This window comes from Euprymna scolopes, chromosome 14 (assembly GCF_053919585.1).
Source record: "Euprymna scolopes isolate OS-2025 chromosome 14, ASM5391958v1, whole genome shotgun sequence".
Lineage (NCBI taxonomy): Eukaryota > Metazoa > Mollusca > Cephalopoda > Sepiida > Sepiolidae > Euprymna > Euprymna scolopes.
The window spans coordinates 89,757,049-89,783,309 of record NC_136495.1 but is presented as its reverse complement, the minus strand read 5'-3'; the positions used below and the strand labels follow the sequence as shown (position 1 = coordinate 89,783,309).

General features: G+C 30.9%; 1 protein-coding gene across 1 annotated transcript in view; it reads right to left on the bottom strand.

The window, feature by feature from the left end:
• LOC145293154 (tetraspanin-8-like) overlaps positions 1 to 26,261 on the bottom strand; it is a 340,031-nt gene that overhangs the window by 102,025 nt on the left and 211,745 nt on the right. The window contains exons 3-6 of the mRNA XM_080139604.1: positions 17,023 to 17,097; positions 13,445 to 13,549; positions 12,169 to 12,354; positions 11,617 to 11,700 (exon numbers count right to left, since the gene is read on the bottom strand). Coding sequence (XP_079995730.1) covers positions 11,617 to 11,700; positions 12,169 to 12,354; positions 13,445 to 13,549; positions 17,023 to 17,097 — 450 coding nt within the window. The remainder of the gene's footprint in view (positions 1 to 11,616; positions 11,701 to 12,168; positions 12,355 to 13,444; positions 13,550 to 17,022; positions 17,098 to 26,261) is intronic.

Below are 26,261 nucleotides of genomic sequence, written 5' to 3'. Positions count from 1 at the left end.
TAAGTAACCCAGAATCACTCGTTTTGGCAAATTTTTACATATTTTTCATGCGAGAGATTGCTCTTTTCAACAATACCAATTTCATAGTGGTCCAGTACTGCTGAGAAAAGTTTTAGTGAGACATACAAACATACACATGAACAGACATGTGAGATTTATATTAGTGTTGGGACGATTCCTAAATTTTTTCTGATTCCGATTCCAGGAAAATGTTGATTACCGATTCCGATACCAAATATGATTCCGATTCCCATGGAATTGTTGTTTTGAAATATACTATTATATAATCGAAAATTTTTGTGTAGCGAAAAAATTTGGTACAGCGAAAAAGTGAAAATACAATTAAGGGAATTTTGAAAACGATTTGATTTTTTTCATAAAATTTCTTTCATTGAAGATAAAAGTCAAAACAAATATTTTAACCATGAATTAAACATGCATCATGAAATTAATAACAATCCATTTCAGGAGTTATTTTATATATTAAAAAATATAAAGAAAAAGGGCAGACGTACACAAATGCTACCCCTGTAGCAAAATACGCATCGGCTCTGATGTTGTATGTTGTTCGACTGAGGGAGAAGTTATTATTTTTACAAGGAAAGAATTTTTGGGTGTGTGACCTAATTTTTAAAAAATTTATTTTGGCTTGAAATTTGTGCATGATTTTTGTTATGATTTTATCTGTTTTTCTTTGTTTTTGTTTTTTTTTTGGATGGATATTTTTTTTTGCCGGAGTTTATATAATTATTAACAGAAAAATTGGTGAAAGTCAAAATGGAATCCACACTATTTTTAAATATTATTTTCAAGTTTAATTAAGTTCACGGAACTATAAACCATTCACAAAATTTTGTGGATCCACTTACTGGTGTTTGCACCAACAATATTGAAGCCTACTGGTCTTGTATTAAAAGAAGACTGAAATACATATCGGGATCAGTAGGAGAAATGAAATGGTCTCATGTCGATGAGGCCATGTATAGTGAGACTTATAACATGAAAAGTGAAAAAATATTAGATAATTTTGAAAACATTTTTAGAGCATGTTCATGAAAAATATGGTAATTAAAAAAATAATCCCAATAAGCTTTGAGAAAAAAATATGTTTTGAACAGTTGAAATTTTTATTTTTTATTTTTGAATAAAAAATAATTATTAAAACAAAAACAGTAGTGTCTTCGTCGAGTAGTTTTTATTTTATTCCAGAAAATAAAAGGTACATATGCACTTATTGAGCCGTGGTGAAATAATGACATTATTTAGAAAGCCATTCTTAACATGGGGACGGGAGGATGTTGTGTACCTATTCTTTACTTTCACCTAACAATTTAATAAGAACAGGGATCGTAAAACTTTAATTAAACTTGAAAATACCATTTAAAAATAGCGTGGATCAATAAGTGCACTAGCACCAAATAACATTTCACTGTTTCAATGTACGACATTCCATGAGAGTTACGTACACGCTAAAGCTTTTTGTTTATTTTTGTTTATTGCCACAAGTGCTAATTCTGACTTTCACCAATTTTCCTTTAAAAAACAATTAAAAACTCTTCAAACATTGGGCGAGGCGCTTAAACCATTAAAAAACAAAAATAACGGTAACATAAGTGCATAAGCACCAAATTTTTTTGTTTTGCTTTGCTTTCATTTTGTTTGTTTAATCCGGCACAAAATAAATAAATATATAAAAATAACAAAAGAATACAAAAACAGCAATAAGAAAAGGGTATTCTACAACTTCAATTAAACTTAAAAATAATATTTAAAAATAGCGGGGATTCCATTTTGACTTTAACCAATTTTCCTATAAACCCCCCCCCCCAAAAAAAAAAACCCAGATAAAATCATAATAATTAAAATTGGTGAAGCTTAGATAAGTAGGTCTGGCAGACAAGCCTCGTTCTGACATTCAGAAAATTTAGGTTAACAACTGGTGAAGCTACCGAAAATTAACCCTTTTGAATGAAGATGGATATAAACAATATGTTTAAAATTCATTTCTTAATTTTACTTAAAAACAAAATGTAAATATATATAAACAAAATATTTTAGAAAATAATTTCTTAATTTTAAATAAAAATTGATTATAAAGAATTTTTTTTAAAAATAATTATTGAAAAATATTGCAAAGTATTTACATAGCTGGTTTCTTTCTGAAACGAAAAAAGCTTTAGTGTTTTTACTATTTTAAAGGGCTTCTTTTTTTTTTTTTTTAAAGTTTGAAACACAAGTGGTGGCTAGTTAACTTAGAACCACAAATGCGCATGGCCGAAATTCTTCAGGGTTTAAATGTATTTACAATACATTTAAACCATGATGAATTTCGCAGTGCTTTTATGGTGGTCAAAAAACGTTTTTCAGCCGCCATATTACTTTGTATTTACTTGCCTCCCCACGAGGGCAGAGTTAGACATAAGATCAGTTTTTAATGTAGAGAAGCATTTATTACTAAAAACGAAATGGTGAAATATAAAAGCAAGTTAAGCTCAAAGTAAAAAAAAAAATATTTTTTAATTCAAAGAATTAAAGACAGAAAAAAAGATTCAAAGAAATTTCGAAACTCATTAAGATAAAGATTACCTTTAAAGTAGTTAATAAAATTCTTGTACATCATATTAAATATGTTATGAAAAGTTCGATGACGTTTTTATCATAAACTTTTGAAAGGCATTAATCTCACTTCAAACAAACAGTTCAACTTAAAAATATAAGAGAATCATAATGAACGAATTGTAAATCTAAGGTATTTTTTAACGATGCGATTCTGATTATGATTCCCCTCAAAATACACGATTCTTGCGATTAACGATTCCGATTAACCGTCCCATCACTAATTTATATAATAGATAATTTATTGCTCACTTCAACAGTTGCAGCTTTTTCAGCCTTTCCCAGTAATTCATTTGGTCTCCGCAGTTTTTGCTGGTGAAGTTTTTCTGGGGTGCTTCTATTTTGCAGATTTCTGCTACTTTTTGTGGAGACCACAGCTGACAGCAGTATTCCAGCCTTGGAAGGACAGGGGATTTCCATAGTGTAGGCATGCACTAACTGTTCCTACCCCGCTTCTTAAAAATATATATGAAACAAAGTAATTTTCAGATCATAAACTGCTTGACTCTATATATCCCATTCCTTAAAATACATATGAAATAAAGTAATTTTAAGATTGTAAAATGCTTGTCATTTCTGGGACTGACTACATTTATCGAGCCTCTTAAAAGATACATGAAATTAAGTCATTTTGAGATCATAAACTGCTTCAGCCATTTCCAGGACTAACTCCATATACTGCACCCTCTTAAAAATATATATGAAATAAAGTAATTTTTAGAGTTATCAAACTTGGTGGCCTTCTTCTATATATTTAGTTATGTCCCTTGTCTCTGAAAAAATGTATTTATGGAGTGAATGATGTGTCACATTCATGGTACAAGAGAGTTACTCAGGAATTAACTAAACTAAAAGAAATGGTAAATGCATATGACAATGTAATGTTTCTTTGGCACGATTTATCCGACAACTTGATGAGTATTCTGGCAATTTATATAGGTGACTTTATATTTTGTGGAAATAATTATTTAAAAAAATGTGATTTCATAATTCAAGAAAATATTCAATGCAGGAAAATGGGATCTTAACATTTCTGAGATTGTGTGTTAGACAAACGGAAGACAGGATCATTATAAACCAAAATAATTATGTGTAATCTATTTCTTTAATAGATATAAATAAAGGAAGATCCTTAAGGAAAAATGATGAGCTGAGTGAAGAGAAGAAGACAGATTAAAAAAGACTAAATGATGTCAAATGATGTGAGTATCTACCCAAACTTGACCTGATGTATCATTTAATGTGTGTAGGATGAGTAATACCGGAAAATCTTCTAAAGTGAAGTTACTTTTTGAAGGCAACAAGTCACTATTAAAGCTTAAATTAAAAGACAGGATCCATATCTTTTCCACAGCTGGGAAATCTTTCAGATTTGAGTGTGGTTTTCTATTCTGATGCTAACTATGTTAGCTTGGATGATGGTTCCTCGCAGAGTGGATTTATTATTGTTGTTTATGGTAAGATGAATCCTATATGCTGGTCATCTTCACCGAGTAACAAAGAGCATAGTGGAATTAAGACTCTTGAACTTAGTGAAGCTGATGAAATTATTGAACCAAATTTTAGCGTATGAAGTCGATTTGTTGAATGTTCATTTAGAATCCGATTATTGAATCATATTTTAGAGTGGAAAGTTGCCTTGTTGATTGTCATTGCGAATGCCATTGTTGAATCACATTTTAGCACGAGAAATTGCTGTGTTGCATGTCATTAGAATGCAATCATTTGATCATATATTTGCATGAAAAATTGCTTTGTTGAATGTCATTTATAATGCGATTATTGAACCATATTTTAGCGTGAAAAATTGCTTTGCAGAATGTCATTTCGAATGCAGTTATTGAACAATATTTTAGCATGAAAAATAGCTGTCTTTAATGTCATAAAGAATGCGATTACTGAATCATATTTCAGAGTGAGAAATTGCTTTGTGGAATGTAATTTAGAATGCGATTATTGAACCATATGTTGGCGAGAAAAATTACTTTGTTGAATGTCACTTAGAATACGATTATTGAACTAGATTTTAGCGTGAAAATTTCTTTGTTGAATGTCATTTTGAATGCTATTATTGAAACCTATTTTAATGTAAGAAATTGCTTTGTTGAATATCATTTAGAATGCGATTACTGAACCATATTTAGCACAAGAAAGTGCTTTGTTGAATGTCAATTAGGATACATTTATTGAATCATATTTAGTGTTAAAAATTGCTTTGTTGGATGTCTTTTAGAATGCTATCATTGAACCATATTTTAGCATGAGAAATTGCTTTGTTGAATGTCATTTAGAATGCGATTATAGAACCATAATTATAATTCAATAACTTGAGTGTTATTTCTTCTGCCCATCACCCCAATAATTTCCTGGGCAAGGTTAACACTTTCGTCCAAACTTCCAAACTTCTGTATACGTAAAGCACCTTCTGTCAACTCCCAACGAACTTCTGCTAATTCAACTTATTTCTTCGAAATCCAACTTCAAAATGAACATCCCTCTAAAAAATCAACCCTCTTTTATCTCCAACCAGGAGCATCTCATTTGCATATCAGGTGGTCGCATTACAGGCATATAAAGAGATAAGACAGCCATTTTTGTTTCTTTCTTCTTCATTCATTTCATTCCACGACCGACCCGTTGAATTATGCACACGTGCTAATTAGGTAAGTTGCACGTTTCCCTACACTCCACCCTGATCTCATGATCACACACAGGGCAGGGGGACAGTCGTCTTTGTCGGGTACTTCTTTGAAGAATCGTGGGAAGCACTTCCTCATCGCCATCTTCCTCATTACCACCGTTATTGCCACCAGTCTGTTCCATTATCCCCTCTTGTGGTTCCCTGTGCGGTGTTTCACAATCAGGGCAAGGGGGCAGTATCCGTCTTTGTCGAGTACTCCTTCGAATAATCGGAGGCATCACTTCCTTGGTTCGATCTTCCTCAGTATGTTTCATCATTCCCTCTCGTGGTGCTATAGGCAGTGTTTCACAATAACGGCTGGTGGGCAGTATTTGTCTTTCTCGGGTACTTTGATGAGGAACTGGTGGTATTACTTCCTCATGTCCATCGTCCTCATCACTATTGCCACTAGTATGTTCCATCATTCCCTCATCTAGTTCTGTAGGTAGTGTTTCTATGCTCACCTGTAGGGGCAGTAGGTGATCAGGATCATCCCTGAACTGTATGTGATCTTCCTCATTATCCTCAGAATCAGAAGAGGTATAACAGGGGTGGATATCTTTTACATGACGTGGTACACCATTAATCAACATGGTCTGAGGACTTATGATTTTGTCTATTTTTCCTTTGCAAAATTTTACAGTGCACCCAGCATTTGGTGGTTTTACCCAAATATGGTCTCCCACTTGTATTGACAACGCTAACCACTGATGGTGTGATATCAATTCCTTTTATACGCTTCCAAACTTCTGTATACGTAAAGCACCTTCTGTCAACTCCCAACGAACTTCTGCTAATTCAACTTATTTCTTTGAAATCCAACTTCAAAATGAACGACCCTCTAAAAAATCAATCCTCTTTTATCTCCAACCAGGAGCATCTCATTTGCATATCGGGTGGTCGCATTACAGGCATATAAAGAGATAAGGCAGCCATTTTTGTTTCTTTCTTCTTCATTCATTTCATTCCACGACCGACCCGTTGAATTATGCACACGTGCTAATTAGGTAAGTCGCATGTTTCCCTAAAATAATTCAACGTGAAAAATGGCTCTGTTGAACGTCATTTAGAATTGAATTATTGAACCATATTTTAGCGTGAGAAATTGTTTTGTTGAATGTCATTTAGAATGCGATTATATGAAGGATATTTTAGAGTGAAAAGTTGCTTTGTTGAATGTCATTTAGAATGCGATTGTTGGACCCTATTTTAGCGTGAGAAATTGCTGTATTGAATGTCATTGGAATGCGTTTATTGAATCATATTTTAGTGTGACAAATTGCTTTTTTTATGCCATTTAGAAATCGATTATTTAACCATAATTCAGCGTGAAAAATGGCTCTGTTTAATGTCATTTTGAATGATCTTATTGAACCATATTTTAGCGTGAGACATTGCTTTGTTGAATGTCATTTAGAATGCAATTCTTGAACCATATTTCAGAGTGAAAATCGCCTTGTTGAATGTCATTTAGAATGCGATTGTTGAATCATATTTTAGTGCGAGAAATTGCTGTTTTCATATCATTAGAATGCCATTATTGGATCATATTTTAGCATGAAATATTGCTTTGTGAAATGTCATTTAGAATGCGATCATTGTATTGTGAGAAATTGCTTTGCAGAATGTCATTTAAAATGCGATTATTGAATCATATTTTAGCGTGAGAAATTGTTGTGTTTAATGTCATTTAGAATGCGATTATTGAATCATATTTCAGTGTGAGAAATTGCTGTGTTTAATGTCATTAAGAATGCGATTATTGAAACATATTTTAGCGTGAGAAACTGTTCTATTGAATGTCATTAAGAATATATTTATTGAACCATATTTTAGCGTGAACACTGGCTCTGTTGAATATCCTTTAGAATGTGATTATTGGACTATATTTTACCATGAAAAATTGCCTTGTTGAATGTCATTTAGAATGCGATTATTTAACCATATTACAGCATGAGAAATTGCTTTGTTAAATGGCATTTAGAATGCTATTTTCGAACCATATTTTAGAGTGAGAAATTGCTTTGTTTTATGTCATTTAGAATGCGATTATTTAAACATATCTTAGCATGAGAATTGCTTTGTTGTATGTCTTCTATAAGGCGATTATTAAACCATAATGTAGCTTGACAAATTGCTTTATTGAATGTAATTAAGAATGCGTTTATTGAACCATATTTCAGCGTGAAAAATGGCTCTGTTGAATGTCATTTAGAATGGAATTATTGAACCTAAATGCTATTACTGAATCATATTTCAGCGTGAGAAATTGAATGTTATTTAGAAAGCGATTATTGAACCATATCTTGGCATGAGAAATTCCTTTGTGGAATGTTATTTAGAATGCAATTTTTGAACCATATTTTAGCATGAAAAGTTGCTTTGTTGAATGTCATTTAGAATGCTATTATTGAACTATATTTTAGCATGAGAAATTGTTTTGTTGAATGTCATTAATTTGTGATTATTGAATCACATTTTAGCTTGAGAAATTGCTTTGTTGAATGCCATTTAGAATGCGATTATTGAACCATATTTAGAGTGAAAACTTGCTTTGTTGAATATCATTTAGAATGTGATTGTTGAATCATATTTTAACATGAGAAATTGCTGTGTGGAATGTTATTTTGAATGCAATTATGTAACCATATTTGACTGAAAAATTGCTTTGTTGAATGTCATTTAGAATGCAATTATTGAACCATATTTTAGCCAAAAAAATTGCTTTGTTGAATGTCATTTAAAATGCGATTATTGAATCATATTTTAATGTGAAAAATTGCTTTGTAGAATGTTATTTAGAATGCAGTTGTCGAACCATATTTTAGCGTGAACAATTGATTTGTTGAATGTCATTTAGAATGCGATTGTTGAACCATATTTTAATGTGAGAAATTGCTTTGTTTAATGTCATTTAGAATACGATTATTGGACCATATTTTAGCATGAGAATTTGCTTTGTTTAAAGTCAGTTAAAATGCAATTATTGAACCATATTTAAACGTGAAACATGGCTTTATTGAATGTCATTTAGAATGTGATTATTGAATCATATTTTAGCGTGAAAATTTGCTTTGTTGAATGTCATTTAGAATACGATTATTGAATCATATGTCAGTGTGAGAAATTGCTTTATTGAATGTCATTTAGAATGCGATCATTGAACCATATTTTAGCATGAGAAATTGCTTTGTTGAATTTAATTTAGAATGCGATTATTGAACCATATTATCGCGTGAAAAATTGCTTTGTTGAATGCCATTTAGAATGAGATTATTGAATCATATTTCACCGTGAAAAATTGTTTTCTTTAAAGTCAATTAGAATGCGATTATTTAACCATATTTTAGCATGAAAAATTGCTTTGTCAAATGTCATTTAGAATGTGATTATTGAACCATATTTTAGAGTGAGAAATTGCTTTGTTGAATGTCATTTTGAATGTGATTATTATAACATTTCAGCATGAGAATTGCTTCATTAAATGTCATTTAGAATGCGATTATTGGAGCATATTGTACTGTGAAAATTTGCTATTTTGAATATCATTTAGAATGCAATTATTGAACCATATTTTAGCGTGAAAAATTGCTTTGTTGAATGTCATTTAGAAAGCGATTACTGAACCATACTTTAGCGTGAGAAATTGCTTTATTGAATGTCATTTAGTATGTGATTATTGAACCATATTTTAGCGTGAGAAATTGCTTAGTTAAATATCATTTAGAATGCAATTATTTAACCATATTTTAGTGTGAGAAATTCCATTGTGGAATTTCATTTAGAATGCAATTATTGAACTATATTTAAGTGTGAAAAATTGCTTTGTTGGATGTCATATAGAATGCGATTATTGAAACATATTTCATAGTCAAAAATTGCTTTGTTGAATGTCATTTAGAATGCGATTATTGAACCATATTTTTGCGTGAGACATTGCTATGTTGAATGTCATTTAAGATGCAATTATTAAACCGTATTTTAGCATGAAAAATTGCTTTGTTTAATGTCATTTAGAATCCGATTATTAAACTATATTTTAGCATGAAAAATTGCTGTATTGAATGTCATTTAGAATGCGATTATTGAACCATATTTTAGCGTGTGAAATTGCTTTGTTTAATGTCATTTAGAATGTGATTATTGAACCATATTTTAGCTTGGGAAATTGCTGTGCTGAATACCATTTAGAATGCGATCATTGAACCATATTTAAGCGCCTAAAATTGCTTTGTCGACTGACATTTAGAATGCGATTATTGAACTATGCATTAGCATGAGAAATTGTTTTGTTGAATGTAATTTTGAATGCTATTATTGAACTATATTTTACCGTGCGAAATTGCTTTGTTAAATGTGCTTTAGAATGGGATTACTGAATCATATTTTAGTGTAAAAAATTGCTTTGTTGAATGTCATTTAGAATACTATTTTGAACCATATTTTAGCGTGCAAAATTTCTTTGTTGAATGTCATTTAGAATGCGATGACTGAACCATATTTTAGCGTGAACAATTGATTTCTTGAATGTCATTTAGAATGCGATTATTGAATCATATTTCAGCGTGAGAAACTGCTTTGTTGAATGTCACTTAGAATGCGATTATATAACTATATTTTAGCATGCAAAATTGCTTTGTTTAATGTCATTTAGACTGTGATGATTGAACCATATTTTAGCTTGAGAAATTGCTTTGTCAAATGTCATTTAAAATGCCATTATTAAACCACATTTCCGTTTGATAAATTTCTTTGTGTAACTTCATTTAGAATGCGATTATTGAACATTATTTTAGCATGAGAAATTGCTTTCTTGAATGTCATTTAGAATGCGATTATTGAACCATAGTTTTTCACGAGAAATTGCTTTGTTGAATCTCATTTAAGATGCAATTATTGGACCATATTTTAGTGTGAAAAATTGCTTTGTTGAATGTCATTTAGAAGGCGATTATTGAACTAGAATTTAGCATGAGAAATTGCTTTCTTGAATGTCATTTTAAATGCGATTATTGGACCATATATTAGAGTGAAAAATTGGTTTGTGTTATGTCATTTAGAAGGCAATCATTTAACACTATTTAAACGTTAAAAATTGATTTATAGAATGTCATTTAGAATGTGATTATTGAACCAGATTTTAGCATAGAAAAATTGCTTTGTTTAATGTCAGTTAGAATGCGATTATTGAATCATATTTGAATGTGAGAAATAGCTTTGTCGAAAGTCAGTTAGAATGCGATTATTGAACCACATTGAAGCATGAAATTTGCTTTGTTGAATGTCATTTAGAATGCGATGATTGAAACATAATTTATCTTGAGAAATTGCTTTGTTCAATGTCATTTTGAATGCGATTACTGAACAATATTTCTGCTTGAGAAATTTCTTTGTGTAATGTCATTTAGAATATGATTGTTGAACAATATTTTAGAGTGAAAAATTTGCTTTGTTGAATGTCATTTAGAAGGCGACAATTTACCCATATTTAAACGTGAAACATGGCTTTATTGAATGTCATTTAGAATGTGATTATTGAATCATATTTTAGCGTGAAAATTTGCTTTGTTGAATGTCATTTAGAATACGATTATTGAATCATATGTCAGCGTGAGAAATTGCTTTATTGAATGTCATTTAGAATGCGATCATTGAACCCTATTTTAGCATGAGAAATTGCTTTATTGAATGCCATTTAGAATGCGATTTTTAAACCATATTTTGGCATGAGAAATTGCTTTGTTGAATGTTATTTGGAATGCGATTATTGAATCATATTTCACCGTGAAAAATTGCTTTGTTAATGTAATTTAGAATATGATTATTGAATTATATTTCACAGTGAAAAATTGCTTTGTTGAATGTCATTTAGCATGCAATTCTTGAACTATAATTCAGTGTGAGAAATTGCTTTGTTGAATGTCATTTAGAATGTGATTATTGAACCATATTTCAGCATGAGATATTGATTTGTGTAATGTCATTTAGATGCAGTTGAATCATATTTCAACGTGAGAAATTGCTTTGTTGAATGTCATTTAGAATGCGATTATTGAAACATATTTCATTGTGAAAAATTTCTTTGTTGAATGTCATTTAGAATGCGATTATTGAGAAAAATATTAGTATGCAAGACTTTCCAGCATTGCGTAAAGTCTTGGTAAAAGATAACATTTATATGTCTGTACATTTAATCAAATGAAATATATACTGATAAGACAAAAAAAAAATAAAGAAACTATTTTATTGTAAAATTTATTTATACTGTTTCAGTCTATGGTACAATTGTAAATTATGTGAAAATGAAAAAATGAACTTACTTGCAAAGCGAGTATAGCGATGACTATTCCTGTAATAGGCAAGAGATGCTTTTCAACTAGGTTAACAATAGCATTGCCGCAGCCCTGAGAAATAATTTAAAAAAAAAAAAAAAAATTTTTCAGATTGACAAAAACCACACACCTTTTCCAAATATCATCTAAATTATTATCATTCACATTAATCATCTCTGTAACATGAATTCTCATCGTTCATTCTTATGATATTGAAATTTATTATTCTCCTAATTCCATATTACAACAAATCTTTAGAATTATATTTTCAAGAAAGATCACAATTCCACCATTTAATCAGTCTGTATTGCTTATTTTTGCTTTGTTTGACAATTTTTCAATTTATATGTTTATCAGCTAAAAGAAGTTTTGATCATCTGCAGTTATTAGTTACATCAACACCTTCCAAGGGAAAAGAGATTTATGAATCTATGCTTTGCGAATGGTTTCCAATTTGATGATTTTCACAATGTAAATATTGTGTTCAGTTTTTAGCACCGTGATTGCAACTTTGAAAATTTAAACATTAAAATTTCTTACCCTCTTATGAATCAAGTTGTTATCTTGCGAATTTATACTGCAACCAACATTACTTATGCTGCGATATTTGTTTGCACTGTAGTCACGGCAACAGGATAACGGCACCTGGTCCTTATGATTTTCATTCTTGTTCATCCAATAGGAATCAATGTAGTCATTGTAGCCTTGTCCTCCACAACATTGCAGCTGAGAATAGAACAGATTGAACAAAATACAATGAAAAACAGTCACTAAAATTAACTATTTTTTATTCTTTTACTGTAATTTACCCTAAACACGCCACACAATGCTACTTGGACGTAAGGGTTACTATTTAGGACCAAATTTACAGGGACACTATGTAGAGAGTTGAGCAGCATGATGTTTGTTCACATTACATTTGAACTATTGCCTGTCAGTACAGTCAGGGAAGCTGGAAACTGAGGGGGGGGATTACAAAGTTTAGCAGTTTGAGGAAATTATTAGAGTAGAAGGTATTTCAGCATCTGAGGATTTTACTGCTTATCAGGTTAGGCGGTACAAGGTATTTACGTTGAGGTGGTACAGGGTATTTACGTTGAGGCGGTACAAGGTATTTACGTTGAGGTGGTACAGGGTATTTACGTTGAGGCGGTACAAGGTATTTACGTTGAGGCGGTACAGGGTATTTACGTTGAGGCGGTACAGGGTATTTACGTTGAGGCGGTACAGGGTATTTACGTTGAGGCGGTACAGGGTATTTACGTTGAGGCGGTACAGGGTATTTACGTTGAGGCGGTACAGGGTATTTACGTTGAGGTGGTACAAGTGCTTGAGGCCATCAGAATATATTTCATCAAAATACTTGTAAAACAGGTACAAGAATCCAACATTTTGGTGATGGGACAGAGGTTGGAGTTTGGTTGATAGTGTGAGACCTATCAGGATAGAAACTCTTTTTTGGATCCTGTCTAAGAGGAAGACACTAGTGGTAGATGCACCAGCCCAAATCTGGCAACAATACTCCATGCATGGGTGAATAGTGGCTTTGTAGAGGTACAGATATATTGTTCCGTTTTTTTGTGAGTACTTTTGACTGAATTCTCCCAGCATTACATAACGTTTGAATGAAAACATGCTGTCTAAATACACCCCCCCCACACACACACAAATGAGAGAAAGAAAGGGAAAAAGAGAGGGAGGATACATAACAGAATCGGTTAAAACATTTGGAGTTATTATAAGCAAAAGATGATTTTATTTTAATTTTTAACACTACTGACTATAGAATATTGAATGCTAGAAAAATCAAACTTACTTTCCATTGCACGTAATCAATGACTTCAGTCTTGCCATTGGTTCTTCCATAGTCATCTTTTATGAATGCCTTGAATATTTCGCCCTCAGAAATGGTATTCTGAAACTGAAGCAGACAAGTAAAATAGATTTGAATATTATTTGATGCATTTATTAAAATAAACAAAAAACAATTTCTAGTAAAAAATATATTTTTGTATAAAGAGATTTTTATTGTGTATGTGTGTCTATTTAAAACTTGACAAAAGATTTTGCCCTATCAAAGATAAATATGACAACCTATCAAATTTCTATAAAAGTGCACAAATGTTACATCTGATTAATATTAAAAAAACAAAAAGCGGTATAAAATTTACCTGTGAAAATGAAACTATAACTATAAACCAATCACGATACATTGAAAAAATTCTGCTCAAGTTCGGAATGCAAGATTGTAAGCCGCGTTCAACTCCCGTCGAAATGGATATAAATAAAAATATAGGGACCGAAACAAAATCCATAGATAATCGAAATTACAGGGAAATTGTAGGGAGCCTCATCTACTTTATGACTGCAACAAGGCCTGACATATGTTAAACTATAACAAAGCTATCTCCAAACTTATCGAAACCGACAATTAAAGACCTTAATCGTCCAAAACAAACCCTTCGTTACCTAAAAGGAACCAAGGAACAATCTTTAATATTTTAAAAAGTCTACATATCCTCTAAATTTAGAAGGCTTTTCGGATTCAGATTGGGGTAACTCTGAGGATAGAAAGAGTATAGCGGTGTATTGTTTTGTTGTCAAAGACTGGACCTATGATCTCTTGGAAAACTAAAAAGCAACAAATTGTTGCCCTTTCTACTTGTGAAGCAGAACATGTGGCTCTTACTCATTCCGTGCAGGAGGCAATTTTTCTGAACACCCTTCTAAAATCTATTTTAAAACCAAATCTAAGTAAAAAAACCTATAGTAATTCATTGTGATAATCAGAGCAGTATCTTATTAGCAAATAATTCTATGATCCATCAAAGGTCGAAGCATATTGATATCAGATATCATTTTATAAGGGATGAAAAAAGGAAAAAAATCTATTACTCTTACTTATGTGATGTCTGAAAATAATATAGCCAACATTTTCACTAAACCTATAAAAAGAATAAAATTAAGACATTTTATAACCGAACTTTTTGGAATCTAATTATGAATAAATCTCTTTTCAGAAACCCAAAAAGAGAAGCATGAACAGTCAAAATAATACCAAAAAAAAAAAAATTAAAAAATTGTAAATTGTCCCGGGCACGACGTTAAACTGCGACCATTTCTACCTTACTAACCAAATTAAGCAACTAATATCTAACATATGTTTCCAGTTTTTGTTAAAAAAAAAAAAAAAAGTCACTTGTTAAAACCTTTTTGTAAACTTCCTATTTGTCAAATAGTTCTTTTTTGTATCTTTTTTTGGCAAACATTTGTTAAAACAAAACCAAAAAATGTATATTTGTGAATTTTTGTGCATATGTTTATATGTATTTGAAAAGTATTCTATTTGTATGTTTATATATATTTGAAAAGTGTTTATTTTTATATGTATCAAAAAAAACAAAAAAACTCAATGTCATAAAAAAATGGCTTCTTTTTGCACACATTATACCAATATATTAATAATTCTTTTTGACCAATGAGAATAAAGACAAATTCCCTCCAAACCAGATAAAAAAAAACCAATTATTTTATTCGTTTATTTTTCTTTGTTCATTTATTTTTATTTCTTTTTCTCAAGTGAAACCAAAATTGAATCCGAAAGGATTTTTCCATTATATCAAAAGGGGGTGTGTAAAATGTTTTTGACTCCTAATGGGGGTATGAGACGAATGGATTCGCCAATCATTTTTATAACCAACAGCTGTGCTAAACAACCAATGAAAACGTTTCAAAATTATTATAAAAATTGTCGAATTTTGGATTCAATCAGTTCGCCGTTAACTACGCCACGGACAGCATTTGATTCTTGGCCGCCATCTTGGTTACTGATCTGAACAAAGCCGCCATCTTTGTTCAACACAACATCTCAGAACTGAACACAAAACAATGAATCTCAGCATTACATTTTAACATATATCTATATTAACCTATAATATAGTAGTTCAGTTTCTTGTAACCAGTTCAACAATAATAACCAAAGATCAGAGAATTTTGCACATCTGAACTTCATTCTCATCTCATTATCTATATATCTAGAAAAGTGAAAATGTCTGTATGTGTCTGTGTACATTTCCCTAACAAATAACTCTGTCAATTTTCAGTCTAGAGACTCGAAATTTGACATAAGGAGTATTAAGATTTAGGAAAATCTTAATTTGATTTTCGGCCATAATTTTGGCTGTCAAGGAGTCAAAGTTCAAAGATTTGACCTTTGAAAACTCTACCAAACTCCTCTGCCAATTTTGGGTCTAAACACTTGAAATTTTAAATGTAGGTTACTTAAACATGGATCAAACTTTTTATTTGATTTGAGCCCCAAAAATAAATGTTATGGGGTCAAAGTTGTGGTCAAAGTTAAAAAAAATTTGACCACTGTGGTCTCTACCAAATTACTCAGCCAATTTCTGGTCTAAACATTTTAAATTTTACATAAACAGTATTCAGAGATAGGGCAAGTTTTTTAACCGATTTGGGTAAAAAATTTGAGCTGCCAAAGGGTCAAAGTTCAAAAGATTCTACCTTTGCAGTGTCTAGCAAATTACTCAGCCAATTTTGGGTCTAAACATTTGAAATTTATACATAATGGGTATTCAGACATGCGGCAAGCATTTTAATCAGTTTTGGGGCGAAAATTTGGCTGCCAAAAGGTCAAAGTTGAAAGAGTTGTATCTTTGCAGATTCTACCAAACTTCCCCGCCAATTTTTGGTCAAAAGACTTGAAATTTTAGATGTAGGTTACTTGGACACGGGTAAAACTTTGTATTTTGATTTGAGACCAAAATAATGTTAAGGGGTCAAAATTGAGGTCAAAGTTAAAAAAAAATTTGACTACTATGGTCTCTACAAAATTACTCAGACAAATAAAGACATAGGGTAAGTTATGAACAGTACATAGGGCCCGAGCAAAGCTGGGCTGAACTGCTAGTATATTATATGTTGCAGTTTTCATGGACTGAACGTGTCAAGAAACTGATCATCATAGTTATAAATAAGCAAATGAGAAATGTGGTCTACCAAGAAGCTTTATCAGATGAATAAATATCAAGAGAGCCATGTTAGTAAAGGCAACAATAAATGAGGAAATCAATAAATATTAAAATGATCAAATATTTACTTATTAATATCATCATACATGGCAGGTCTTTATCCAGTCATCAAATTATTATCACACCATTTGATATCTGACAAGTTTTATGCTATTTTCAATTTTTGCAGATGCTCAAAGAGATGTTGCGAGTCTTCATGACATTTTTCTAGAGTTGGAAATCACTTCTACTGATTTTTATGTTAATTTAACTGAGATATAAATTTGTTCGTTTTATCAAAATGCATGTCGGCTCCCAATTCTATAAAATGTGTCTATCAAGTGATAATAACAAAAGATTTGATTACATCTTCTCTCATGACACAGCAGTAGGCGACACCGGCAACCTCCAAGAGGAAGATCAACACCAGGAAAACCAGAAACTGTCAAAGAAAAAAAAGAAAAAAAGAAAAAGATTTTCAACATTAAAACAAAAAGCAAAGCAGAAAAAAAATCAATAATCATTGTGAGAGATTGCATTTCTATTAAGACAATCAATGAGAACTATAGCAAAGAAAATGAAAATACGCACATACTTAATAAATAAATAAAAACTTTCCAATTGATTTTAAATGAAACACATAATGTGCATGGAAGATATTGGAAATCATCAATATGAAAATCCCTTTTTATTCAGTTTGATTTTTTTGACATATTGTGTCAATTCTATATGACGAATAATATGAAGCAATCCATTCTCATCGTATACTGTTGTCGTAATGGACTGGACAAAAGTTGAGTTTGGTTATATTGCAGCCATAACCATGAATAAAATTTTCCCTTTTTATGAATAGTAGCAGACAAAAGTGGAGGGGGGGGCGAAGAGGGGCCATGAACCAAAGATTAGAAGCAGCAATGTATCCTCTGGTTGTAATCAAGTCCTCAAAGTGCAGACATAATTTTAAATAACATTAAGTTGTTGACATGACATTTCAGAAATTGAAATATTAATTAAATGTTTACCATTGAAAATTCAATTTTTATCGCCTATCAAGAAAAATTAAAACATCTTGTTCGTAACTCATGCTCTCGATTCACTTAGTCTTTTTTTTATTTAAATGGAACTTTGTATTATTGACTAGAAGTCCTGTCGTACTGTTTTTAACTTTTTTAGTGGCAGCTTCTGAGGAGTAAAGTTGCATGGGCCTAACAGTAGTGGTCAACTCATCGACTATTGAATGGCTGAGATTGATTCACTGATAACAAGGATCTCACCTTCTAGATTTTTATTCAGTCGGTGAAATGCGATAGTCATTCACAGATGCCCATGCTTTAAAGTACTAGCAGAAGCGACACAGACAACCCTACCCAACCTCCTTGTCATTTCACATGCACCCCACCACCATCCATTCTCCTTCCTTGAGAGAGAGAGAGAAATTTAAAAACGAAGTTGGCACGAAAATCAGGATAAATGGTGCAGAAAATATTTTTTTTTAAATTCCAGGTTCAGATACCATCGAATACAGATGTGAACGAACAGAATCTGTACCAGAAAAATTACTAAATTCGCCACACACCTGAATCAACTCAATGGCTATAACTGTACTGGAGAAAGGACATGGCTATATGTTTTTGCAACATAGCAGAAAAGGACAGACACACCAAATACCTTTCACTTTATTCAGATTATAACTGTTTCAAAAACTAAATATTTTCTGATTATTGACCCCCCCCCTACTTTTCATCCTGATTCCTGATCGCTTCCCATGAATAGCCAAACTAAAATTCTTCTGAGTTTTCATTTAACCAAATATTATTCTATAAAATATAAAGAAAAGAAAAGAGAAAAAAGAAAAACATTGGCTAATTTGCTGACTTCTTTTATTCGCCTTGTTTTGTTTTGACCCGTTGGGTCATTGCATTATATGTTTTGTTTTATGATTATTACATTTTATTGCATAATAAAATAATTTATAGATAGATATATAGATACTTATGTATAGTCTTGTTGTTATATCCAGTCATTTCTTCCTGTCTTGTGGAATTGTGCTCTGGGTTATTTTATGACTGTGCTGATCACAGAACCTTGGATTCACTTGCCATTTGGAGTCGTAACATTCCACGCTCGGTATATTACATTTTTCTTTTCTTAACACTATACGCAGTTTGGAATTGTTGATTGAAACGTATTGTCATAATATATATAATGATTCTATAGATTGGTTTCCTAGATGTAAATCCAATGAAACCGGCATGATTATTTAAGAGTGCTCAATGGAAGACAGAGCTGGTATATAGCCTGTTTATTATACAAACATTATTGGTTACATATGTGCATACATGTTTCAGTGGAATCCCAATTCAAGGAGACCAACTCTTCATTCCCAAAAAAGGGGCAAAATCACTTTCTTCAAATATTCCTTTTCCATTTTATAGAAGCCTAAAATCTTTTCTCATTACTCTGAACATTTCTATTCTTTCTTCTCAACCTAAATTTAATATATCGCCCTTTTTTTGGTCTGATGAAGTGTTCTTCTTGAATTGAGATTCCACTGAAACATGTATGCACATATGTAACCAGTAATGTTTGTATACTAAACAGACTATATCAGCTCTGTCCTCCATTGAGCACTCTTAAATAATCACGTTGGTTTCATTAATAATATCTATAATATAAAGCTGAATGTCTGTGTGTGTGTGTGTGTGTGTGTGTGATCACGAATAGGCTCCTATATGGTTGACTATTTTAAAAAACTGATTACATATAATGATAGAAGATGTATCGAGACACAGGAATGGGTATGTTTGATCTGGCAGAACGGTGGTTAATTAAAATTGTGGGGTCTGCGTTCGCGCCTGGTCCACAAAGTATGGAAATAAAAAATTAAAAGAAAACGTTTACAAGTGTTTTTGATATAGATGTACATAAGAATACTTTGATAAGTATGTTTTAACTTAAATAGGGATGGTATAATAAAATTGTGGGGTCTGCGTTTGCGCCTGGCCTCCATAGAATGGAAATAGGAACAAACTTTAATAAAGACTTTTCATATCTATCTGCGTAAGTATACTTTGATAATTATGTTTCAGTTTGAAGAAATATGGTATAATAAAATTATGGGGTGTTCGTTTGCACCTGACCTCCATACAATGGAAATATGTCACAAATTTTAACAAGGTTTTTTTAATATAGATCCACAGAATATTGTGATAAGTGTTTCAGTGTGAACAGGTATGGTATAATAAATTATGGGGTTTATCTATTTTATTTTTATTTTCATCATATTTTGCTTTTGTTTTGATACCCCCAAATTCAACCCAAATTTACAACCCTTCCTTTTCATAACCTATCATCTATACAAGCGAAAATGTATGTGTGTTCGCTTTTTCTGTATGTCTACAAAAGGGTTTTTTCAGAGAAGCGGTCAGTCGGTTCACAACTTCTTAAAACTTTTATATCACATGTAAATCATAATATCTCAGAGTTAACAACGGAACTCGCCTGTCTATTTAATTTGCTCGACTTTGGGAAGATAAATATTCAACATTTGTCGCTTGCCGCATGTAGATTAGTCTTTTTCCTATAATAAAAGCGACACTAATTCTGGCGGTATTTTCCGTCTATTGCCGGAAATGTCCGAAAGCAATCAGCTTTGATCAATGTGGAAATATTTTCCATATATCAAACAATTGCTATTCAATTTGGACAAGGGGAGCTGGTCCCCTCCCTCCCACCAACATCTCGGTAAAATAAAAATAAAAACGGCGTTCCCGCAGTAAATGAAATACTATCCCGCAGTCAAACTTGACCTCATTAAGTCATTAAAACGTGCACCTGCCAAATCCAAGTAATTAAATAAATTCAAACGTGTTTCCGTGAGCATCTTGCAGTGGCCCAATGGTTAAAACCATCGCACTCTTTTTTTTTCACATTTTAATTTCCAACTTTGCCTCAACGGTTCGGATTCGATCCTCATACTTACCTACCAAAACATTTTTTATTTTATTTACCCCCCCCCCCCCGAGTTTTCACACACACCTCCAAACACCCGGGCAACGCCGGGTACCCCTCGCTAATACTTTCATAAATCAGAGTCCATTTTCTGTAGGCTGTTTTTTAACCCAGTCAACGACGGGTACTTTTGCTAGTAATAATATATATATATAATTATAACATATAATAAACAAACTATATATATATATATATATATATATATATATATATATATATATATATATATATATATGTGTGTGTGTGTGTATACACATACAATTTTTAAATCACTTTTTTTTAAATATTCCTTTTCCATTTTATAAAAGCCTAGAACCTTTTCTCATTACTCTGAACATTTCTATTCTTTCTTTAATTTAAAGACATTGGATTTACTGGGAAATCAAAATCTCTCATTCACATCTCATGTTTTCCGATGCATATGTGAAATCCTAGATTAATTTTCTAATTATCAAATTTGAATTCAGTCAAAAACCTTAACAGCTAGCATAGAATCGACATCTTCTCCCCCCCCCTTTTTTGTATTATGTCAAGTATTCGTGTGGCTGATGACACTATGTCTAAGGTATCACAGAGAAGTTGTGGAAATCACCTCATCTTTTTCACCAAAAGAAACGAATTAAATTAAAAAAAATAACGGTCATGACAAAAACGCAACGAAAAATAAAAAATCGAAAACCATTTTAAAATAAGAGAAAAATACTGGATATTAGAGTAACAAGTGATTAAAAAACAAAAACAAAAACACTAGCATGTGTGTAAGCATGTTTTAACCCGTGAGACCAATTGGCTTGCTCAATCAATTCTGTTTATGTTCATTGTTGCTGAAGCAAATGGGACAAAATGAAAACTGAAAGGTCAGAGTCATTTTCTGAAAATCTGTTCTACACATTAACAGTTAGCATCCGGTCACATTTTTTTATATAAGCCATGTGCCCATTTCTCTTATGTACTCGACCTCCACCTAATTTCTCCCATCAGACACACATTTTCGTTAGCCCTCCCCTTCTTTCCCCTCATTTACAAAGACCAAATAAAGATTCTCACTCTGGAGAACCAGTTAGCATCTAAAATTCTGTTGGGTTCATTAGGCATAACAGCTTATCATTGAAATTTATATTTCTTTAAAAAAAAAAATAGCAACACATAATATTGTATTATTGTCTGATAAAACTATAATAAAAATGTGAAACTAATTTGGAATTATTTTAAAAGAATTTCATATGTGAAATTAAAACAAAAACACTTTCAGTTTCTCCAAATTAAAATGTTTTTTTTTATTAGCATATTTATTTCAATTGATAGAAACTGGAACAATAACATGCATAATAAAATTTTCGATTTAGCAGAGGAATGAACAAGTCTATTGTTTACAGATATATGACTGAGGATCGATTTCAACTCGGGAAAGTCGATTTTAGAACCATTTGTATTGGCCATGATAGTTGGGGGCTTGACATGATGAATAACATTGGAAAATTTGTTTATTAAAGAAATGACTGACAAATTAGCTCTTAGGTAAAGACATGTTTTTCTTTATTGCTATCAGTAGCAATACACATGAAAAAATTGAAAATTGTTTAAAATATCTCAATAATACATAGAAAAAGCTTGATCATCTAAGAAAGAATCTTTTTTAATTTTTTAAATCCAATTAAAATTAAATTTTGACTATTTTTGTGCCTCACATGTTTGGATATTTTTTCCTTTTTAAAACCATATGTTTTGCCACATTTTTTACACTATTTTTCCAGTAAAAATGCTATATCTTTGTTAAAAGTCAAGATTAAGCAATATAATTTGCCATATAAATGTATTTGCACATATAAATGTGCAAGAAATCCGAATATTCCACTGAAAATCTCCAGAAATTAGTGACTTCCAAATAATTTGCAGTAAATTCAACAAATATATTGCAATACCATAAAAATTCCATGTATGCATTTAAAAAAGTTAGATGACTCAAAGTTTAAATGTAATGCATTTTATGTTCAAGAAACTGAAACCTAATACTAAGATGCATATGTATATGTTCCAAGATTTCTTTGGTATTAATGTAAATAAAAAACCTGCCTTTCCAAAATATATATTTACCCATTTTTAGCAAATTACATATGAACACACTGAAAAACTTAAAAAATAACAACAAAAATATAAAAGGCAAAATGTGCACAATTTTTGATGTCCAAGAAAGGCTTTACTATGTTTTAGCACTTTCCTTATACTAGATGATAATATCTACGATTCGAAAACGGACGTTGTCTATCTTTATTTTGAGCGACTTTTACAACATTCCCGCCATCTCGTCCTTTTGCATGTTTGTCTTTTTTGTATAAAAGTGAAACTAATCAAAATGTAGCAACGCCTGGCTTTCCTGCCAGGGATGTCCAGATTATATATATATAGGAGCAAACAGTTAATAAAACATGTTAAAAAACACTTTGAAATGAGTTAAAAACATATTTAATCTGAAAAGGAAACACTTGATAAGTGGATAGTCCTTAATCTGCGGAGTTTCGAAGAAATATTTTCCTTTTCATCAGAGGGTAGGAATTAGCAAAATGCGGGATCGGAATTTGCATACAAAAGTATTTGATGAAACAACAAGTCAACGATCTTACTTGATAACAAAAAAGTGAAGCAGAGGGAATATGGTGAAGAAAAAGGTGATTACACGTGAATGGATAGTCTGATGAAAGATAAATAACTCAATGACGGTAAAATCCAAAAATATAACTTCAAGAAAGTTAATTGAATTTCAATTTGCACAAGTAAAATCCAAGGAAATTCCGTAATTGGAAGATGGTGCAAAATAATCCAAAAGCCGAAATCCATGGAATAATTCAAATATGTACAAGAGAAAAGGGGAAAAATTTCAATAATATTTATTAATAAAAGAAAAATAAGATATGCTTTTATCACTGCTGCCGAGACATAAATATAAATAAGAAAGATCAGGGGAAAAAACAAAAAAAAAAAAAATCAGGGAAGAAGACGGAAAAACAAAAAATTAAATGGTGATAGAATTAAATATAAAATAGAAAAACAAATGTCAAAATGGCCCAGACAGGAAATGTTAAAAGGCGCGGACAAATTAAACTGTACATTTCAGTTGACCTATATTAAACTGTACATTTCAGTTGATCTATATTATTAAACTGTACATTTCAGTTGACCTATATTATTTTGCCCTATAGGGCAAAATAATATAGGTCAACTGAAATGTACAGTTTATTAATTAAGAAAATGTCAGCAACAGTTGTTAAAAGACATTAATGGAAAATAAATAGATTAATTAAAAAATAAATAGAAAATAAATAATAAATAAACAATAAATAAATAAATAAAAAAAATAAAATATAAAAAAAAAATTATTTAAGGGGAGAGGATGGCCGGTATCTGCAAATTCAGGAAAAAGCAAGAAAGTAAGTAAGTAAATGCATATAGTAAAATATAAGTAAATATACATACAAGCTATGAAAGTGTGGGTAGATTGATATATTAGATAGATAGGAATATTTAAAGACTAAAACAGAAATTGCAGATAAAAAACCGGCCAAACAAAGAATAAATAAAGAAATAAAATAAAGGATCATTAAATTACAAAGTATTAAGAAAATATGTAGAATAAACGATAAAGTTAAAGAAAAAAATTATATATCTATCTAAAAGGTAAAAATAACTATGTAATTTCAAAATTGCCATAATTAAATTTGGACTTATGTTTACAGAAAGACATCAGTTCATTTTTAGAATTTATTATATTGTTACTTTGAGGGGAAGTACTTATAGTTTTAGCTTCGGTTGTGCAGAGGCGACATGCCTTAGAGCTAGGAGTATAAGACTTAACTTTTTTTTATGATGATCCACTCGATTGAGAAGGGGGTATTATTAAAGTTATGTTATTTAATTAAAGTGGTAAGAGAAGTTTCTTGGTTATTATTAGAATTATGGTTGTTAAAAGAAGAAATGTGGTTTGATATTCTTTTCTTAATTAATGTTGAAGTAGCGCCGATATATGTATGTACTTTATTAAAAGCTCGAGGTCTGGTATTAATATTAATTTGCTGGTTTGTATTAGTTGAATGGTTTGAATTTTGTTCATAGTGTTCAACAAATGGTGGGACAATGTCTGTATGAGGACTATTTTGGAGGGGATAATGAGCGTTGTTAGTATTAGGATGGCTGTTAGGAGAAATATTATTATTCTCATTAATATAAATATTATTATTATCATTATTGCTAGTTGTATGATTGTAGATTGAGGGGCTGCTCGAGTAGTGTATTGGATCAGTAACTATATCAGATGCAGGATGGGAAGAAGGAAAACTTGAAGACGAAATATTAGTGTCTGTTATGGGAGGATTGCATGGGAGCTCGGTAATAGTGCAAGAATATATAACATCTTTATGGAGGGAATCATTATTGAGGGGCAAAGATGTTCGTTATTACAATTACAGTTAGTTTTGGGGATTTTTGGGGCTGATTTAATTTTTTTGTTATTAGATGTTAAGATTCTTTGTGCTAAATTAGGCATTGTAGAATAAGAAATCCCGATTGAATTTATATTGAAAATAGAAATATATCTGTGTGAGTATTTGAAACAGTTTTGTACAATGTTGGAGAATTTCTTAGGTATATTAGTTTTGACATTAAGATTAAATGGATGATTAAAGTAAATATTTTATGTTATGTGTTTTTATGTGTGTGTGTGTGTGTGTGTGTGTGTGTGTTTTATTCACTTATCACAAACATCTCCCTAATAATTTTATTAATTTATTATTTGATTAACTTACTGATATTCTTACCTATCTCTATATTATCAAAATAAACCTGTAACTTATAATTCATTAATTTATCCTCCTATTTTCCTTCTCTCTTTCTTTCAACTACAACGCCTGAAAATTAATAAATAATAAATAATTTATAAATTTTTCACTCCCCCCTCCCAGCTAATTTACATATATATATATATATATATATATATATATATAGATGTATATGCATGTGTATGTATTTGTATGTATGTGCATTTATATTTATATATGTATATATGTGTGTATATTTACGTATTTGTGTACATATATTTATATATACTCAGGAATGTGCTCTTCCCCCATTGACGTATGTGCATATTATGTACATATGTATGCATGTGTTTGTATCTGTGTATGTGTGTTATTTATCATCATTTTTCCTTAATTTTATTAATCTATCCTTTAAGCAACTTACTGAAATTTTCACCTATTGTATTTTATTAAAATAAAACTGTCACGTATAATTTCTACCTGCCCGGCTAATTTATTTATTTATATATATATATATATATATATATATATATATATATATATATATATATAGGTATGTGGGTGTATGTATATATATATATATATGTATGTAGTTATGTGGGTGTATGTATATATATATATATATATATATATATATATGTATGTATGTGGGTGTATGTATATATATAATATATATATGTATGCATGTATATGTATGTATATATGTACATTTATATTTTTATGTTTACGTATCTGTGTTTTTTTATATATACTATATCTATATTATTTTATATATACTTAGGCATGT